Below are 16,029 nucleotides of genomic sequence, written 5' to 3' on the forward strand. Positions count from 1 at the left end.
CTGCTCACAGACTACGTAATTCGTACTCGCAGGTGTGAAAAATGTCAAAATTCCATGCCTGCATATTACCGCAGATCGACTGGTGCAATTCAAATCCGGTCGAGTGCGTGAGTGAGTGAGTGCTGGGTGACAACCAATATGCCCGCCATGACCCGCACACAAGGTTATCAGCACTCCCCAAGAACTCCTGCCTCCATGTATCATGCCGCTGCATTTAAATACACCGGTATATATACAGGGATGACTACTAAGGACAGGTGACGCCTGAGGACCCTGAAAATAGGCGTGTCCCGCTGAACACCCCGCCTACACAACCGGAGCCGCGCCAGCAACCTCTTGGGTTCTGATTCACAATTCCAGCAACCTGATTGGTTGTTTGGGTTGTGTGATTTAACCTGATTGGTTGTTTGGGTTGTGTGATTTAACCTGATTGGTTGTTTGGGTTCCCTGATTCAACCGGGCTTGAGAGTAATATAGATATATGCGAGCCGCGCATCCTAGCTCCGCCCCGTCTCGCCTTTCCTCGAAGTCTCCGCCCACTCAGTGGATTTCTCTGGAACGCCACGCCCCTCGGGACAGACTCTGCGCTCAGGCCCCGCCCCCGGCTCACGTGACGCGCTCTCTCACGGCTGAGGTGGAGCAGCGCCGCCATCTTCCCGTCCGCTCCCGTTCTCTCAGGCTCGGCGCCGTGCGGCGGCTCCCCCGGGGCTTGTGGGCGGCAGCGGGGCCTCGGCCGGGCCGGTCACAGCGGTGAGCACCTAGCGGGCTTCTTCCTCCCTCCAAGCTGTAGAAGCCGCTGCCATGTCCGGCCAGAGCATCACCGACCGCATCACCGCGGCGCAGCACAGCGTCACCGGCTCCGCCGTCTCCAAGACCGTCTGCAAGGCCACCACCCACGAGATCATGGGGCCCAAGAAGAAGCACCTGGACTGTGAGTGCGGGGGGCTGTGTACTGGGGGTGGGGTATTGTGGGGGTCCCCTGTCAGCTATTGGGGGGGGCTGTGTGTAGGGGGCGCTCTTCCTGGGGGGGGGGTCTGTACTGTGGGGCTCCTGCTGGGGGGCTGTATGTAGGGGGTCCCCTCCTGTCATGGGCGGCACTGATGCCATGTGGGGTCCCCTGGTGACTTATATTGGGGTGCAGTGTGCGGTCCGTCTGTTGTCATTGAGGGGTGTATTGGGGGGCTGTGTACTGTGGAAGCCCCTCTTATTGGGGGTCTGTGTATTTCAGGGATCCCCCTCCTGTTGTGGGGGGTACTGTGTATTGCAGGTTCCCTCATTATTGTGGGGGTCCCTCCTGTCAAAGGGGGGGTCTGTATTACAGGGATCCCCCCTCCTGTAATTAGCACTGCTGTTGTGGGGGTCCCCTCTCCTATTTGGGATTTCAGTTTTGCGGGGTCCCTCTTGACGGAGTCCACTGATATGGTGTATTGTGGGGTTCCCCGCTCCTGTTGTTGGGGGGGGGGGTGTATTGCGGTGTTCCGCGCTGTCAGTTCTAAGATCTCTGCTTGCTCTGCTGAATGGAAGCATCCGACTGTATATCCAGAGCCTGAAAGCAGTGGCTGCGTCTCACCGCTGAGGGTTTGCTACAGCCGCAGTGGGATCTGCTAGTGGGGTTCAAGCCGGGGATTCGGTGCTGCTGCCCGGCAGGAAAGCAAGATTTCTATTCACTGTCAGCAAGCTGAGGTCTTGTGTGTTGTGCGACCCAAACATGAAAATGACAACAGTTGTATCGTTAAGCTTCATGTAGTGGGGGGGGGGGGTATTAAAGGGGAAGTGCCGAGATGACAAGTTAGCCTTCTCTTAGTAAGGGATAACTGGCTGATCATGGAAGTCTCACCCCAATATCCAGAATGGGGCTCCTGTGCCCCTGTGGGGGTCCCCTCAGCATGAGGGGGCGCTGAGCGAGTACAGGCAGCACTCCATTCATCTCAATGGGGGGGGACTGTAGAGCATTCATACAACCAGTGCTCTTCAGCCTCCTCCTCACTGCAGGAACCCCGCAGAGAGGGCGACACCGGACCCCCTACCTTGTGATTGGTGAGGGTCTCAGCAGTGAGACCCCCACAAATGAATGTTATCCCCCATCCTGGGGGCATCTTATGGGTACTTGCCGACTTGGTGCATTAAAGAGGATTTTATTTGGCTCACCAGATAGGGTCTACATAACTGACAGCTGGGGGTCCGATTGCTGGGACCCCCAATAGTCCCAAGGACGCTGCATCCGGATCCCCCATATGAATGGAGCTTAGCTACCAGGGGATGGAGGAAGATTGCCGAGCGCGGTGCCCCATAGCAGTGAATGGAGTGGCGTTGAGCCCGCCGCCGCCTGTCCAGCCTTATGGGGTCTCTGCCGTTCCTGGATCATTGGGGGTCCCAGCTGTCAGACACTAAATGTCTTTAACGGAAGACCCTGTTAAAATGTTTATCTGTGACTACACTACCTCCGGATAGGTCGCCAGTAGCTGATCTAAGAGGGTCTGCCACTTGGGATCCCCACTGATTGAAGAGGCGCTACAGCGTCTTTTCAGGCCAATGCCGCCACATGATATGAGAGCAGCAGTACCAGGTACGGCCTCTGTACGGATACGGCGCCGCACCCGGTATGGACTGAAGTGCCGGCGGCGCTCACCCAAGAACCGCTGTCTCTTCAATCAGCTGATTGCGTAGATTACAAGTGGAGAAGCCCAGTGATCAGCTATTGAGGGCCCCCTACATATGAGGTTTGTGGGGGGCCTCGGGGAAGTACCTTAGTTCATCAGTGCTTCTTGCTGACCATCTGCCCTCGCTGAGCAGTACTGGCTGCCGCCGGGCGATCACCAACCTCAGGAGGGGGTAGTTCACACAGTGTAGGGTCCGGCGGGTGTCGGTGGGGTCTGCGCCGTCCGATGACCCTTGATGTGATGGATGACTAGGAGGGTCCGCTGCTCGTGGCAGTGCCCGGAGATGGATGGGTACTGTCCCTGAGCGCGGCCATCTTCATCCTGGCCTGGAGGGTCCCTTTAAGTAAAGACCCAAGCAGCAGTACTGGGTGGGCTACGGCCCGCTCTGCACATAAGTGCCTTAGATACCCCTCTAATGACCTCCCTTTAACCCATTAGTGACTGTCCGTACAGCTCTTCATGGTGATCACTACCGGGCTTCACGTTATTCCAGCGCTGCCTTAGATGTCCGACACCGCTATGACCAGAGCTTCATTATGTGAAGTCTACCAGGCTCTGGCACAAACTGCGGGGATCGGAGGCAAAGTCCCAGTCGTTTAACCCTTTAGATGCCACAGTCAGTGCAACTGCAGCAACTAGAAGGCTGAAAAGGGGAGGGGCCTCTCAACCATTGGCCACTGTGATGCAGTCATGGAGTTCTGATGGGTTGCTATGGCAACTGGAGGCCTAACGATGTCCTCCAAGTCCGCTATCTACAGTGACCTATTAGGCCATGCCAGAGGCAGGGTTTAATAGGACTGCAGAATACACAGCAATGCTTCAATATTTCAGTGTATCCCAGTAACGGGCGAAGTGCAGAAGTTTAAGTGCCGTAATGGGACAAAAGTCTAATACATTTGTAAAAGAAAAACTCCTGCCCCTCCCCCCCCCATTCTCTTATTTTGTGTGTAATATATATATTCCCGCATGTTATATAACCTGCATAGCGCTCACTGTGAACAGGTGGCCAAGCGGGCTGATTTTTGTGTCTCCTCATAAAAACGGAATAAAAACCAATCCGTGCGCCAAACCAGAAACTACCAGCGTTGTAAACTGCGGCTCGACCCGCGATGAAACCCGCCCCACAGATCGGTCGGCGGAAACTCATGGATGTTGGGGGTCTGTGAGCGCAGGGGCCAAGGCAATCTCTATTCTGCAAAACTAGTAAGATCTGCAAGGACCCTCTAAGTGTGGGCGGCTGTGAAGCTGCGGACGGCTCGCCGGGGAGCGAGGAAATCACCTAAAAATGAGGCCAGAATTGCAGTTTTTGTTCCGGTCTGTAAAATAAATGGGAAAAAAATGACCTAAATGTTCCAAAATAGGGTAATAACGGAAATAGCAAGGAACGCGCCCCGTGCCGCTCCGCCGGCGGGAAATAGCCGTGCTATGGCTTGTGGAATGGGGATTGGTCAGCAAAGCCTAAAATGGGCTGCGCAGCACGGGGTTAAAAGGGAATGTCCAAAATTTATTTTGCTCCTGAAATGGCGCCACACTTGTCAGTGGTTGGTATTGCAGCCCAGCCCTATACATGTGATGCAGCAATGGCCGACAGACTGCGACCAGCAGAGGTGTGGACCCCCGTGGAGACGTGCGTATCCCCTGCTGTAGACTTCCTGGGGAAGATGATTCTTGAGTGGCAGTTTGGGGGGGGGGGGGGCTGTTACGGGCCGGTCACCATCGCTGTACGGCAGGGGGCTGTGCGGAGCGGTCGCTGTACGGCAGGGGGCTGTGCGGAGCGGTCGCTGTACGGCAGGGGGCTGTGCGGAGTGGTCGCTGTACGGCAGGGGACACATGAGGGTGAGCGGGCTCTGTGACCTGTAGTCCCACCAGCCGTATCCTGACCAGATGCTCCCCACCCACTCTGTCCTCAGATGGCCTGATGACCCCTCAGTGAAGAGCAGGCAGTGCAGCGGCCACCACAGCGAAGCCCCCTCCTCCCTGTAATCCCCACAGAATCGGGCTGCAAGTAACCTGTAGCAGAAGTACGGCTGCCTTTAACCCCTTCCCGCCCACAGCCCTTAATATTCTATATTTTTTCTCTTCCCCATCCTCAGAGTTGTAACTTCTCCCACTGATGGGCTGGGGTGCCCGCGTTCTGTGCGGCGCCCGCGTCCTGCGGGGCACCCGCCTTCTGGGGGTAAATACTTTATTTGGCGCTGATAATTTTCTCTTCATGCTGATTTATTTATTGATGTCTTTGTGTGCAAAACTAGCGGCCCGGGACTCTGCGGATCTGTCCGTCCGAGAAGAGCCGGCGGCTGAAGGGCTGAGCGCCACAACCCCTTAGTTCCAGCTATTGGTGGGTGGTCTCGCCGCACGGACCCCTCGGATGAAAGCTTTTGACATGTTGAGCGTTTTTAAAAAGTTCAGTTTTTCTTTTAAATGTGGATTCTATGTTGGACAATCCGCCTGCGGCTCGAGCGCATCCGTGTCAGAGATCTGCAGCAGCCCCTGAAATCTGATGGATTTACCCCGTCTGAGCATATTATTAACCCCTTCCCACTCTACGACGTGAGTTCACATCTGGCTGAGATGGAGTCCCAGCAGATGTACAAAGACTTACATCCTTCAGACGGCACAGACTCGGAAGCTGAGTCTGCCGTGGCTGATAGGTGGCCGCCTGCTGCAACAGCTGGGGTTAGTAAGAACACCGATCCCCGCTGTGAACCCTCTGTGTGCCATAATCAGGGTTGATGACAGCATGTAAAGAGGTTCATAGAGGGGGGCGCTCACTCTGTGATGTCATCAGTCTGCTGTGATTTAATCATGCAGGGCTTATTGGTTGCTATGGTAACCGGATAGCAGAGAATGGCGCCCCGGGACTACTGTGATCGCGATGAATTGCAATAATGCATTGTAGTACAGAAGTACTGCAGGGTATTATCATACGATTGCAGATTCAAGTCCCCAACAGGGGCTTAAAAAATGTAAAAAAAAAAAAAAGTAATTAAAATGGTAAAACAAATACACATAAAATGGTGAAACCCACCTTTGGTATCGTTGCATCCGTAACAATCGCGCAGAGCTCCGTCCGTGGAAAAGTACGTGTTATGGGGCTTTGAATGCATTGGTGCTTATTGCGCATAAGTGGAAAAACCTAAAAAAAAAAATGTTTGGTATTGTCGTAATCGTACCAATCTGCAGAAAAAAAAATGTGCATATAATTTATGGGTAACGCTGTAAAAAAAAAATTTGCAGAAATTTTTTTCTCCCTGCCCTCCAAAAACAATAGAATAGAAGTTAGAGAAGGCATTTATAGGTACCAATTAATAAGTTGAGCGCCCCTCACACGGCCGCGGCGATGGGAGAATAAGTGGAGACTGAAAATCCTCAGGACTGAAATAGGCCGTGTCACTAAGGGGTTAAGGTGTACAGGGAAAGCTTCCCAGAATCCTCAGAGCAGAAAGGCCGAGCCCTCGTCGTGGATCCCTGGACCGTGTCGTAAAAATCAGGTGTAGATGTGACAACACGAGTGAACGCGCCCGGAGCGTATAGTCACATCTACCTCCCCAACATGTTAGCTGAGCGGTCGGTCTCCCCAGGATTGGTGGGTTTGTCTCTACGGCCGCGCAGGTAAAAACCACCTTAAAGTAAAACTAATGCATTTGTTTTATAATACATGCCGTTAAAGTGTTAAAAAAGGGTTTTAAAAAAAACGAAAAACCTTACAAGTTTTTTTTTTAATGCGGATTTTAATTCCAACCAGTAACGCCAAGTGTGAGCGCTGCCATGTGTGCAGGTCCGTCAGGTGTGCCCAGTACCTGTAGTGTGTCTGCCCCATCCGTTGGGTTATAGAGATGCCCTCGGATGGCGCCGTCAGCACGTCTGCCCTACCCATGCCGTTCCCATGATGTCAGCACTCTGTCGCCGGTGGTGTTTGCCCCGTGGACTGAACTTCCGCGTTACCTTTCACGTACCGACCAGTGTCCCCCGCAGTGGCGCGCTCAGTGGTCGCCGCTCACATCATGTGTGTTTCCTTTATCACTCATGCAGCAGCGAGCATAAAGCACCGTGTGCGCCATTCTGCTAACGAGGGAAACAAACGCCATGACATCTTCCCGGCTAACAAATGTGTAATGTCCTCTCCTGACGCATCAGTTAGGAAATCCTTGTACTCCACATGAGCTCATCGTTCTGGAGAATGTTCTCACAGTTCCTCTGTTGTTCCTCCTGAATATTTAGTGTCTGCCAGCAGTAAAGCATCCCGAGACCATTCTGGGGTGGGGGGCTTGTCATCCAGGGAGTTGGCTCACTCAGTTTTGTCTAAGAGCACTGCCATGTAAGAATGATATCTAAACCTCATCCGGGGGCGGCTCCTCGGGGGCGGCTCCTCGCGGCCATCCGGGGGCGGCTCTGTGACGAAGCACTGATGAGGAAGAATGGGCTACCATCAGTCAGTATTTGGCCCAGAAGCTGATATTCAGCACATCAGGGCGGATTGCAGAGGGTTTAAAAAACAAAAGGGTCAGCACTGTAAATATGAAGTTGTTACTTTGTAATTGGCAGTAAAAGTGTAAAAACCTATGAAATGCTTCTCATCGTACTTCAGTAACCGTAGAAACAGCCGACTAAAAGATCTGAAAAACATTGAAGCAGCAAACTTTGTGAAACTAAAACTTTTGTCCGTTTTAAACCTCTTGGCTGCGACTGTCAAGGTGTTCAAAGCGGAGGGGACAGTAATGTGAGGTTTTATGGTCGCTCCGTTCCCCATTCCTGCACGATGTCCCCACACACTTGGCGCACGTGACATGGTGGCTCTGTACGCACGCTCCCCCATAGGGATTAATGGGCGGTGTGAGTGCACACAGCAGTCTGAAGACGGTCATCCTGTATGCGTGCGCCAAGTGCGTGGGCATATAGTGGGGTACCGGGTGGGTGTACTGCATACCTCCTCAGACTCCGCTCATTCACCTTTTGAGCACCATAGTGTAGCGCCCCTTCCCAGCAGCATGGCGACATACGGTATAGCGGAGGTTACTCTTGATTTCATTTACAGTGACTTGTTTGTATGTAGGGAACCACAAGATGTGAGAATCCTGGACGGAGGTTACAAGCTGCCCGGGGTGTCTGCGCCTTACAGGAAGCCCGCCTGATGTGACAGTATGGTGGTCACTATGTAAGCCTGCATGGTGCACTACACGTATCTGTGTGACTGGCCCCTTGTACAAGCCTTAGACTGCATTCTTCTGTCTCACAAACATCTTGCGTCTGAGAGTCTGCACAGCCATGGCTGCCGATAGCCCCACGATCTTGTTGACCATATGGGCGATATCATGCTTCCATTGGCTGCCACTGCTGGGCGGAGTCCATCTGTGCTCCTCCCCATATAGCACTTTGCCTATGCTGCTGGGTGGACCTGCCTTGTGCTCTGTATCAGTAAGTATGGCCGGCCTCAGTGATTTATTCATTAAAGGGGTTGTCCAGGGCTTGAGTATTTATGTCCTATATTCATGATAGGTCAAACCCCCACGTTCCTGGTGCTTTTGACGTGTCCTGGATGTAGCACACAACCACAGGGGAGCGGGTTCTATGATATGCAGGATGTACATGGGTGGCGTGATGTATGTAGCCTGCAGCCACGGGGGAGCGGGATGTATGACACACGCAGAATGTACACGGGTGGTGTGATATATGAAGTCTGCAGCCACGGGGGAGCGGGGATGTATTATACATGCAGGATGTATAGGGTGGTATGATATATGTAGCCTGCAGCCACGGAGGAGCGGTATGTATTACACATGCAGGATGTACACGGGTGGTGTCATGTATGTAGCCTGCAGCCACCGGGAGTGGCATGTATTATACACGCAAGATGTACACGGGTGGTGTGATATATGTAGCCTGCAGCCAGGGGGGAGCGGGGATGTATGACACACGCAGGATGTACACGGGTGGTGTCATGTAATTAGCCTGCAGCCACGGGGGAGCGGCATGTATTATACACGCAGGATGTACACAGGGGGTGTGATGTATGTAGTCTGCAGTCATGACGGAGTGACATGTATGACACACACAGGATGTACATGGAGGATGTGATGTATGTCGTCTGCAGCCATTGAGTGCGGCATGTATGACACTCGCAGGATGTACACGGGTGGTGTGATGTATGTAGCCTGCAGTCATGGAGGAGCGGCATGTATGACATGCAGGATGTACACGGGTGGTGTGGTGTATGTATGTTTCTGCAGCCACGGAGTGCGGCATGTATGACACGCATGATGTACACAGGTGGTGTGATGTATGTATCCTGCAGTCATGGAGGAGCAGCATGTATTACACATGCAGGATGTACACGGGTGGTGTGATGTATGTAGCCTACAGCCATGGAGTGCGTCATGTATGATACGCAGGGTGTACACGGGTGGTGTGATGTATGTATCCTGCAGTCATGGAGGAACAGCATGTATGACACACGCAGGATGTACACGGGTGGTGTGATGTATGTAGCCTGCAGCCAGGGGTGAGCGGCATGTATGACACATGCAGGATGTACACGGGTTGTGTGATGTATGTAGCCTGCAGCCAGGGGTGAGCGGCATGTATGACACACGCAGGATGTACACGGGTGGTGTGATGTATGTAGCCTGCAGTCATGGAGGAGCAGCATGTATGACACGCAGGATGTACACGGGTGGTGTGATGTATGTAGCCTGCAGCCAGGGGTGAGCGGCATGTATGACACATGCAGGATGTACACGGGTGGTGTGATGTATGTAGCCTGCAGCCAGGGGTGAGCGGCATGTATGACACGCAGGATGTACACGGGTGGTGTGATGTATGTAGCCTGCAGCCAGGGGTGAGCGGCATGTATGACACGTAGGATGTACACGGGTGGTGTGATGTATGTAGCCTGCAGCCAGGGGTGAGCGGCATGTATGACACGTAGGATGTACACGGGTGGTGTGATGTATGTAGCCTGCAGCCAGGGGTGAGCGGCATGTATGACACGTAGGATGTACACGGGTGGTGTGATGTATGTAGCCTGCAGCCAGGGGTGAGCGGCATGTATGACACGCAGGATGTACACGGGTGGTGTGATGTATGTAACGCCGGGGTGACGGAGCCTTCTCTCTCCATAAAGCTCCCATCAGCCGCTCACGTGGATGAGGATATTTCCCCTCCAGCAGATGGTTTTCAGCCGCTCTCGTCGGAGTCTTGGCAGCCGGCGCTTCCGCTGGAGATGTCTTGGGCTGCTCCTTGGCAAACATTGCCTGTGTTTACTGAAATAAGTGGGAAAAGGAGCAAAACTGAAGAGCGCAGTTAGCAGACCTAGAGAGTACAGCTGCAGCCCCCCGAGCATCCCAGTGTAAGGAAGTCAGAGCGAGTACCCGCGGCTGTGGCGTGACGGCTACCCGCGGCTGTGGCGCGACGGCTGCCCCGCGGCTGTGGCGCGATGGCTGCCCCGCGGCTGTGGCGCGATGGCTGCCCCGCGGCTGTGGCGCGATGGCTGCCCCGCGGCTGTGGCGCGATGGCTGCCCCGCGGCTGTGGCGCGATGGCTGCCCCGCGGCTGTGGCGCGATGGCTGCCCCGCGGCTGTGGCGCGATGGCTGCCCCGCGGCTGTGGCGCGATGGCTGCCCCGCGGCTGTGGCGCGATGGCTGCCCCGCGGCTGTGGCGCGATGGCTGCCCCGCGGCTGTGGCGCGATGGCTGCCCCGCGGCTGTGGCGCGATGGCTGCCCCGCGGCTGTGGCGCGATGGCTGCCCCGCCAGTCCCATGAACCACAAGCGGCACAACAAAAGGTGACGTCACTCAGTCAAGTTGACATCCAGTAATTAGTATCGCCATCCCATACAATGTCATCAGTTATTGCCACAGTGTCCTATTAATGCCATATGCTGCCAGTACTCGCTGCCGCTGCCCACAGTGCAATGAATTGCTGTTTAGTCAGTGCTGCCTGCAACTGTGCGTTTAATACTGCCAGCAGCCCTTAGTGCTGCTAATGCAGCCACCCATTTGGTGAACCAGTTTACCTAATGATGCCATCCAGCCCTCAGTGCGGTTAATGCTGCCACCGGCTGCGTGCCCTGCTATATAGTGGGAAGTGAAGTAGTTTTTGGGATCCTCTTGGGTCACACCAGAGCTGTACAAGCTCAAATGCTGCTAACACCTCTATATAGATAACCCAGAAGCCACCATTCACAATAATTGATGGCCACAGCTCACCTCTTCCCCTCCCTGCATAGGTCTTAGAGCATTCCATGGAACACTGTGGATAATCTGTTTATTGCTTGTGGTCAGTGATAAAACATTTCTAAATGCTACTAACGGCAGCTTGGGCAAGATGGCCTCCCCGTAGTCATATACAAATAATGACAGTGAAGCGCCCTCTACAGGTTTTGGTATACAAGGTTTTAGTCTGTTCTGATTTTCTCACACAATGGGGGCTTTGGCCTCGCCTTGCATGTTCTGCACTGCTGGTATAGTCATGTATGATACATGATGTGACCTGCGTCCTCCGTGGGACGTGTGTTTGGTTTAGCATCTCGCGGCATGGCGGCGGTGTCCTGAGCGGACGGCTCTCCTGCACGCCGGTGCACTGACCGCTGTTACGTACTGCAGCCGCGGGTCTATTATATATCACCGCTTTGTTCTGTATCCGTCTGCTGCTGAGACACTTTCACGCAGATGGATTCTGTAGTCATGAGGGAGGGAGGAGGTCCGGACAGGAGGAAGTGATGACGTCATGAGCCCTGGTGCGCCAGGGGAAGTAACCAGTGGGGAAGATGGACCTATAATGGCCTCATAGCAAATAACTGCTGACATTAAGGGGGTTATCAGAGCTTACTTACCCGCATCACCCTTGTTGTTTACCAGAACAGTGCTATACTTAGGCTAGTGGCTGTGTCTGGTATTGCCTCTCAGTCCTATTCTAGTGATTGAGCTCCCAGGCACAGTCACTGGGCATTGCCCCTTCACTGCTTTGATTGGCGCCGGGTGTCGGACTGATCCGATACAGATGGCTTATTCTTTGGGACAACCAGTAGTCTTGTAGTCCTGAGAACTCCTTTGTTTCTGTTGACATCCCTGGAAATCCATGTGTGCCCACCCGGGACCCACAGAGAGCTGCGTGTGGGGTTCCTGCCCCAGTGGTTTTGAGGAGGGGTGAAGGTGTTGGACCTGCCCTAGTAGATTGGTGGTGGGGGTGTAGGATTGGGTGGCTGAGATAGAAAGGGGGGGGTCATGAGTTTCTGCCCTAGGGAGAAAAGATGGGCCGCCAGAGAGAGGAAGTGGGTGTCTGCTCATGCGTAGGATCCGCACATGGGAGCCCGCCCCAGGTAGAGAAAGGGGAAGTCCGCATGTGTGGGGCCCCTCCTGAGGGAGAGAGGGTGTCTGTGGGCATCTGCCTGAAGGAGACAGGAGGTTGGCATATACCTAGAATCAGCATGTGGGGCCACTGAGAGTGGAGGGGTTGTGCGCATGCGTAGGACAGCAGTGGGGGCCACCAGAGGGAAAGAAGGAGTTGTGTTCATTGCATACATACATGTGTAGGATCCTAGTGGCTCCACAGGGAAGGGGTTGCACGCATGCGTAGGATCCAAGCGGAGGCTCTACTATGGGGGGTAGGGTGGGTGTTTGCACATGTGCGTCGGATTCAACTGGGGGTCCATCTGAGAGGGGTTACACACGTGTGTAGGATCCAAGTAGGGGCCCGCCGGGAACGAGTTGTGTGCATGTGTCTGGGATCCAAGCGGGGTTGTCCAAGTGGGGAGGAGGTGAGAGGTTGTGAGCAGTATCCAAGCAGTGCCCACCAAGTGGGGAGAAGTAGGGGCTGTGCATGGGGGCGCACCTGAGGGGAGGTTGGGTGTGTGTGTAGGATATAAAGTGGGGAACCCAGGGAAGAAAGAGGGTGTGTGTATGCCCATTAGAGGGGGAGGGGTTGCATGCATGTAGGATACATGTGCAGGGGCCCACCTGAAGTAAAAGAGTTGTATGTGTGTAGGATCCATCTGAGGAAGAAAGGCTGGGTGGGTATATATACTCAAGTCCACACACGGGCATCTGCCCAAGGAAAGAAGAGTACATATAAGAAATGCTGGAGGTCCACCTGAGAATGAAGGGGGGTCTAGGAGCTTCAAGGGGACCCACAGTATAGGATCCACAGGAAGGGGGCAGTAGTTATATGGGAGCCATGCACCAGCAGAGAGGGGTTAGGGTGTAGGCTCTGTGGGAGAGTGTGCGATCTGCTTTTAGGGTCGGGGGGGGGGGGGTATAGGATTATCACTACTTTGTGGGATTTAAAGTCTTTGCCATGTAAACTATAGCTCTGATGCTTGGCATGCGTAATTCCCGCTAATATCCTCCATGTGAACGCAACGCTCTCTGGTGTTGCATTGACTGAGCTGCAATACTGTGTACGACCACTACTAGAAGTACAGAGCTGTGTCTAGTAAACAGCGAAGCACTCCGGAATATGTTGGCACTGTACAAATAAAGATGATTATTCTTCTGGGGGTGCTGAGATTTGGAGCTCCGCACATCTGATATTGGCGGTCTGGCTGAAGCATAGGCCATCACTTCTGGAGGAGGCCACTTTAAGTAAAAGTTAGAGTGCCTATTGCCAATAAGTGCTTTTCAAAGAGCATCTTGGTAGCATCACCTCACTGCGGAGAGTCTGTGTGATTGGACTTTAATGAGTTAATATCATCCGTGTTTTCTGATGTATGAAGGTTGTTGTTTGTCGGCTTCCTCCTCCTAGAACAGAACATGTTTTCCAGATGTCTCTGCAGCGGGGCAGCCAGATATCCACGGGGCCTAAAATATCCCTCTTGTTGGCAGTGAGCGCCTGCTCTCCGTGTGCGGTACACCTGTCCTCCATGTGGCGGGCTGCCGTGGGCCGAGGACGTCACCCCGGGGTGTAAGCTTTCACTACTTCTCCGGGGATTCTCTCCTAAGTAGTAGAAGGGATTGGCGTTGCTGGCTTAGCGTAGGCGCTGATCCCACGTAAGATCACACATGGAAGGAGACGGTGATTTGCTTACATGCACCTGCTGACTGGTGCTTTAGATCCCTGTTTCTCCATTCCAGTCCTCGAGGACCCCCCCCCCCCCCCTCCCAACAGGTCATATTTTGAGGATTTCTTTCCCATTTGCACATGTGATGTTATCGTCGGTGCATCAAGAATTGTATCCCTATAGGATATCCTTAAGGCCGCGACTTCAAACACCTCGCTTTGCCACGATTTTACTTTCGGTCATCACCGTGTTTTATTGTCATGGGGGATGAGGTGCGCTAAACGGACAAATACAGAGCAGACAGCACTCGAAAATCATGGCACTGGAACGTGCCGTCCAGCACCGCGGCATTGATTTCAATGGCAGAGATATACCGCGATTAACGCTCTAATCGCAGTTAAAAGCGCCTGTGTGAGAGAGGCCTGAGTCACGACCTATTGGGAGTCTTGCTGAAGGAATGAAGTTGACAAACACTGTTGTGCTAGGACTTCCTGCTGGGGGAGAGGGTAGAAAGGGCTGCTTTATTCATAGTTTGTGTGCTGTATGTGCGCCGCCTTATTACAAATCTCAACAGGTCATGTTCTCAGGATTTTCTTCGTATTGTGTTAGTACATCAAGAATTACTGCAGGTGTTCTTCCTGTAGGATATCCTCAAATCATGACCTGTTGGGGGGAACTGAGGAGTGGATTTGAGAAACACTGTTCCACATTGTGCTGGGACTTCCCGCTGGGGGAGAGATAGAAAGGGCTCCTTTATTTACGTTTTTTTGTTCTGAGCAGTTTTCATAGCTGCTGCAGAGACCTCATGTTGTGTTCTGTATGTGCAACGACTTCTTACACATATTGGGTGGATACATAATACAGTGGCCCTTGCTTCCTATGGTCCCACAGTGTACCTCACGTTTGTGTACCCAGGTAGGGCATATGGACATCATAGAAGCTGCCTTGCACTTCACATTGTCTTCTATGAGCCATAGGAGAGCCGCACTTACAATACAGTGATGCTCAACATTAGCCCGGGCTCACATGAACGGCTCGGATTCTGCATGTGGATTTCTGCAGAGGAAGACCTGCGAACCTTTAGGCCTCATGTCCACGGGGAAAATCAGGCCCGCTACGGATTCTCCATGGAGAATCTGCAGCGGGCCCCTCCTGCCCCGCGGACATGAGCGCTGAAAATAGGAATTTAAAAGAATTAACTCACCCGCAGCGGGCCGGGAAGGTCTTCTCTTCCTCACGGCCGGATCTTTCTTGCTTCGGCTCGGCGGATGTGCTCCGAACGGCTTCTATAGGCTTCAATAGAAGCCCGCGGGAGACCCGCACGAAAATGGAGCATGGTCCAGATTTTTTCATGCCCCATTTTTTTATTATTCCCTTTTATTGACCATCCGCGGGTATTTATCTACCCACGGGTGGTCAATGCATCCCTATGGGGTGCGGATCCGCGGGCGGGAGAAGAGTTAAAATCCGCTGCGGGTTTTAATTCTTCTTTTGCCCGTGGACATGAGGCCTTACAGAAAATAATTGCGAATGATCGTGAATGCTTGCGGTTTTCTGCCCCAGATGTACACGTATGCCCAGCGTATCATCCGGGCGGAAGATCTCCCCTCCCTCCATTCTGGCTTTTTTATCTAGTCTCCTATCAAGTTGTGAGCGTTTCCGCCGCTCATATGCATTGTGTATGGGCGGCGGGTCGAACGCCTCTATAGACCTCTATGGAGGCCGCCCGCGTGGGATCCGTGTTAGAATAGGGGATGCGGCGACTTTTCTTCTGCTCGCAGAATATGCAATGCGTACCCACGAATGTCAGGGAAAAAAATGGAAAATGCATGCCATTCAATGCCCGCGGTTTACCATGGATCCTCCGCACGGACGGCGATCGTGGAATTTGCAATTCAAATCTGGTCACATGCGGCCGGCCTTAGGGTTGCGAAAGGATGAACTCTGTTGTGGATCTGCCGGAAAAAGTCTGTCTAAATCTTCACAAAATAGTGCAGATCGCAGCCAAATCCGCATCGTGTGAACTTCCCCTTAAAGTGGTTATTCAGCGCCAAAAACCTTTCATTGCTTAGTGGTGTGAACGCTTGAAGCCGTTCTCGCCGCTCCCGTTGCACCGGTGCCTGGTGCTCCGCTTCTGGCCGCAGCAGAGATGACCACCCAATGCAGCAGACCATGGTCTGCACTGAGCCTCTGATTGGCTGCAGCAGTTAAATGTCCGTCATACTGGTGATGTCATCGCTGCAGGTTTTCGCGTGTCTGAAAGTCCTTCCGCCCCCGTGAAATCCTGTGCGTTGGATTAGTAGATTAGAGGAGAACCTTTGTTGCTGTTGAGCTGATGAGTAACACGCTACATGTGATACGGTGGGTACTTCTGTTAC

The 16,029-nt window shown here is 53.3% G+C and overlaps 1 protein-coding gene across 10 annotated transcripts in view; it reads left to right on the forward strand.

The window, feature by feature from the left end:
• Positions 1-609: 609 nt before the first annotated feature.
• Positions 610-16,029, forward strand: part of PICALM (phosphatidylinositol binding clathrin assembly protein) — an 81,265-nt gene continuing 65,845 nt past the window's right edge. For 4 of the 10 annotated variants that reach the window (XM_066587293.1, XM_066587302.1, XM_066587311.1 and 1 more), the window contains exon 1: positions 612-931. In XM_066587293.1, the coding sequence (XP_066443390.1) occupies positions 802-931 (130 nt within the window). In that variant the 5' untranslated portion in view covers positions 612-801. Of the gene's footprint in view, positions 932-16,029 lie in introns of all 10 variants that reach the window. The other 6 variants (XM_066587262.1, XM_066587285.1, XM_066587279.1 and 3 more) reach the window with 3 other exon arrangements.

The sequence above is a fragment of the Eleutherodactylus coqui genome, chromosome 1, assembly GCF_035609145.1.
Source record: "Eleutherodactylus coqui strain aEleCoq1 chromosome 1, aEleCoq1.hap1, whole genome shotgun sequence".
In the NCBI taxonomy this organism is placed as follows: domain Eukaryota; kingdom Metazoa; phylum Chordata; class Amphibia; order Anura; family Eleutherodactylidae; genus Eleutherodactylus; species Eleutherodactylus coqui.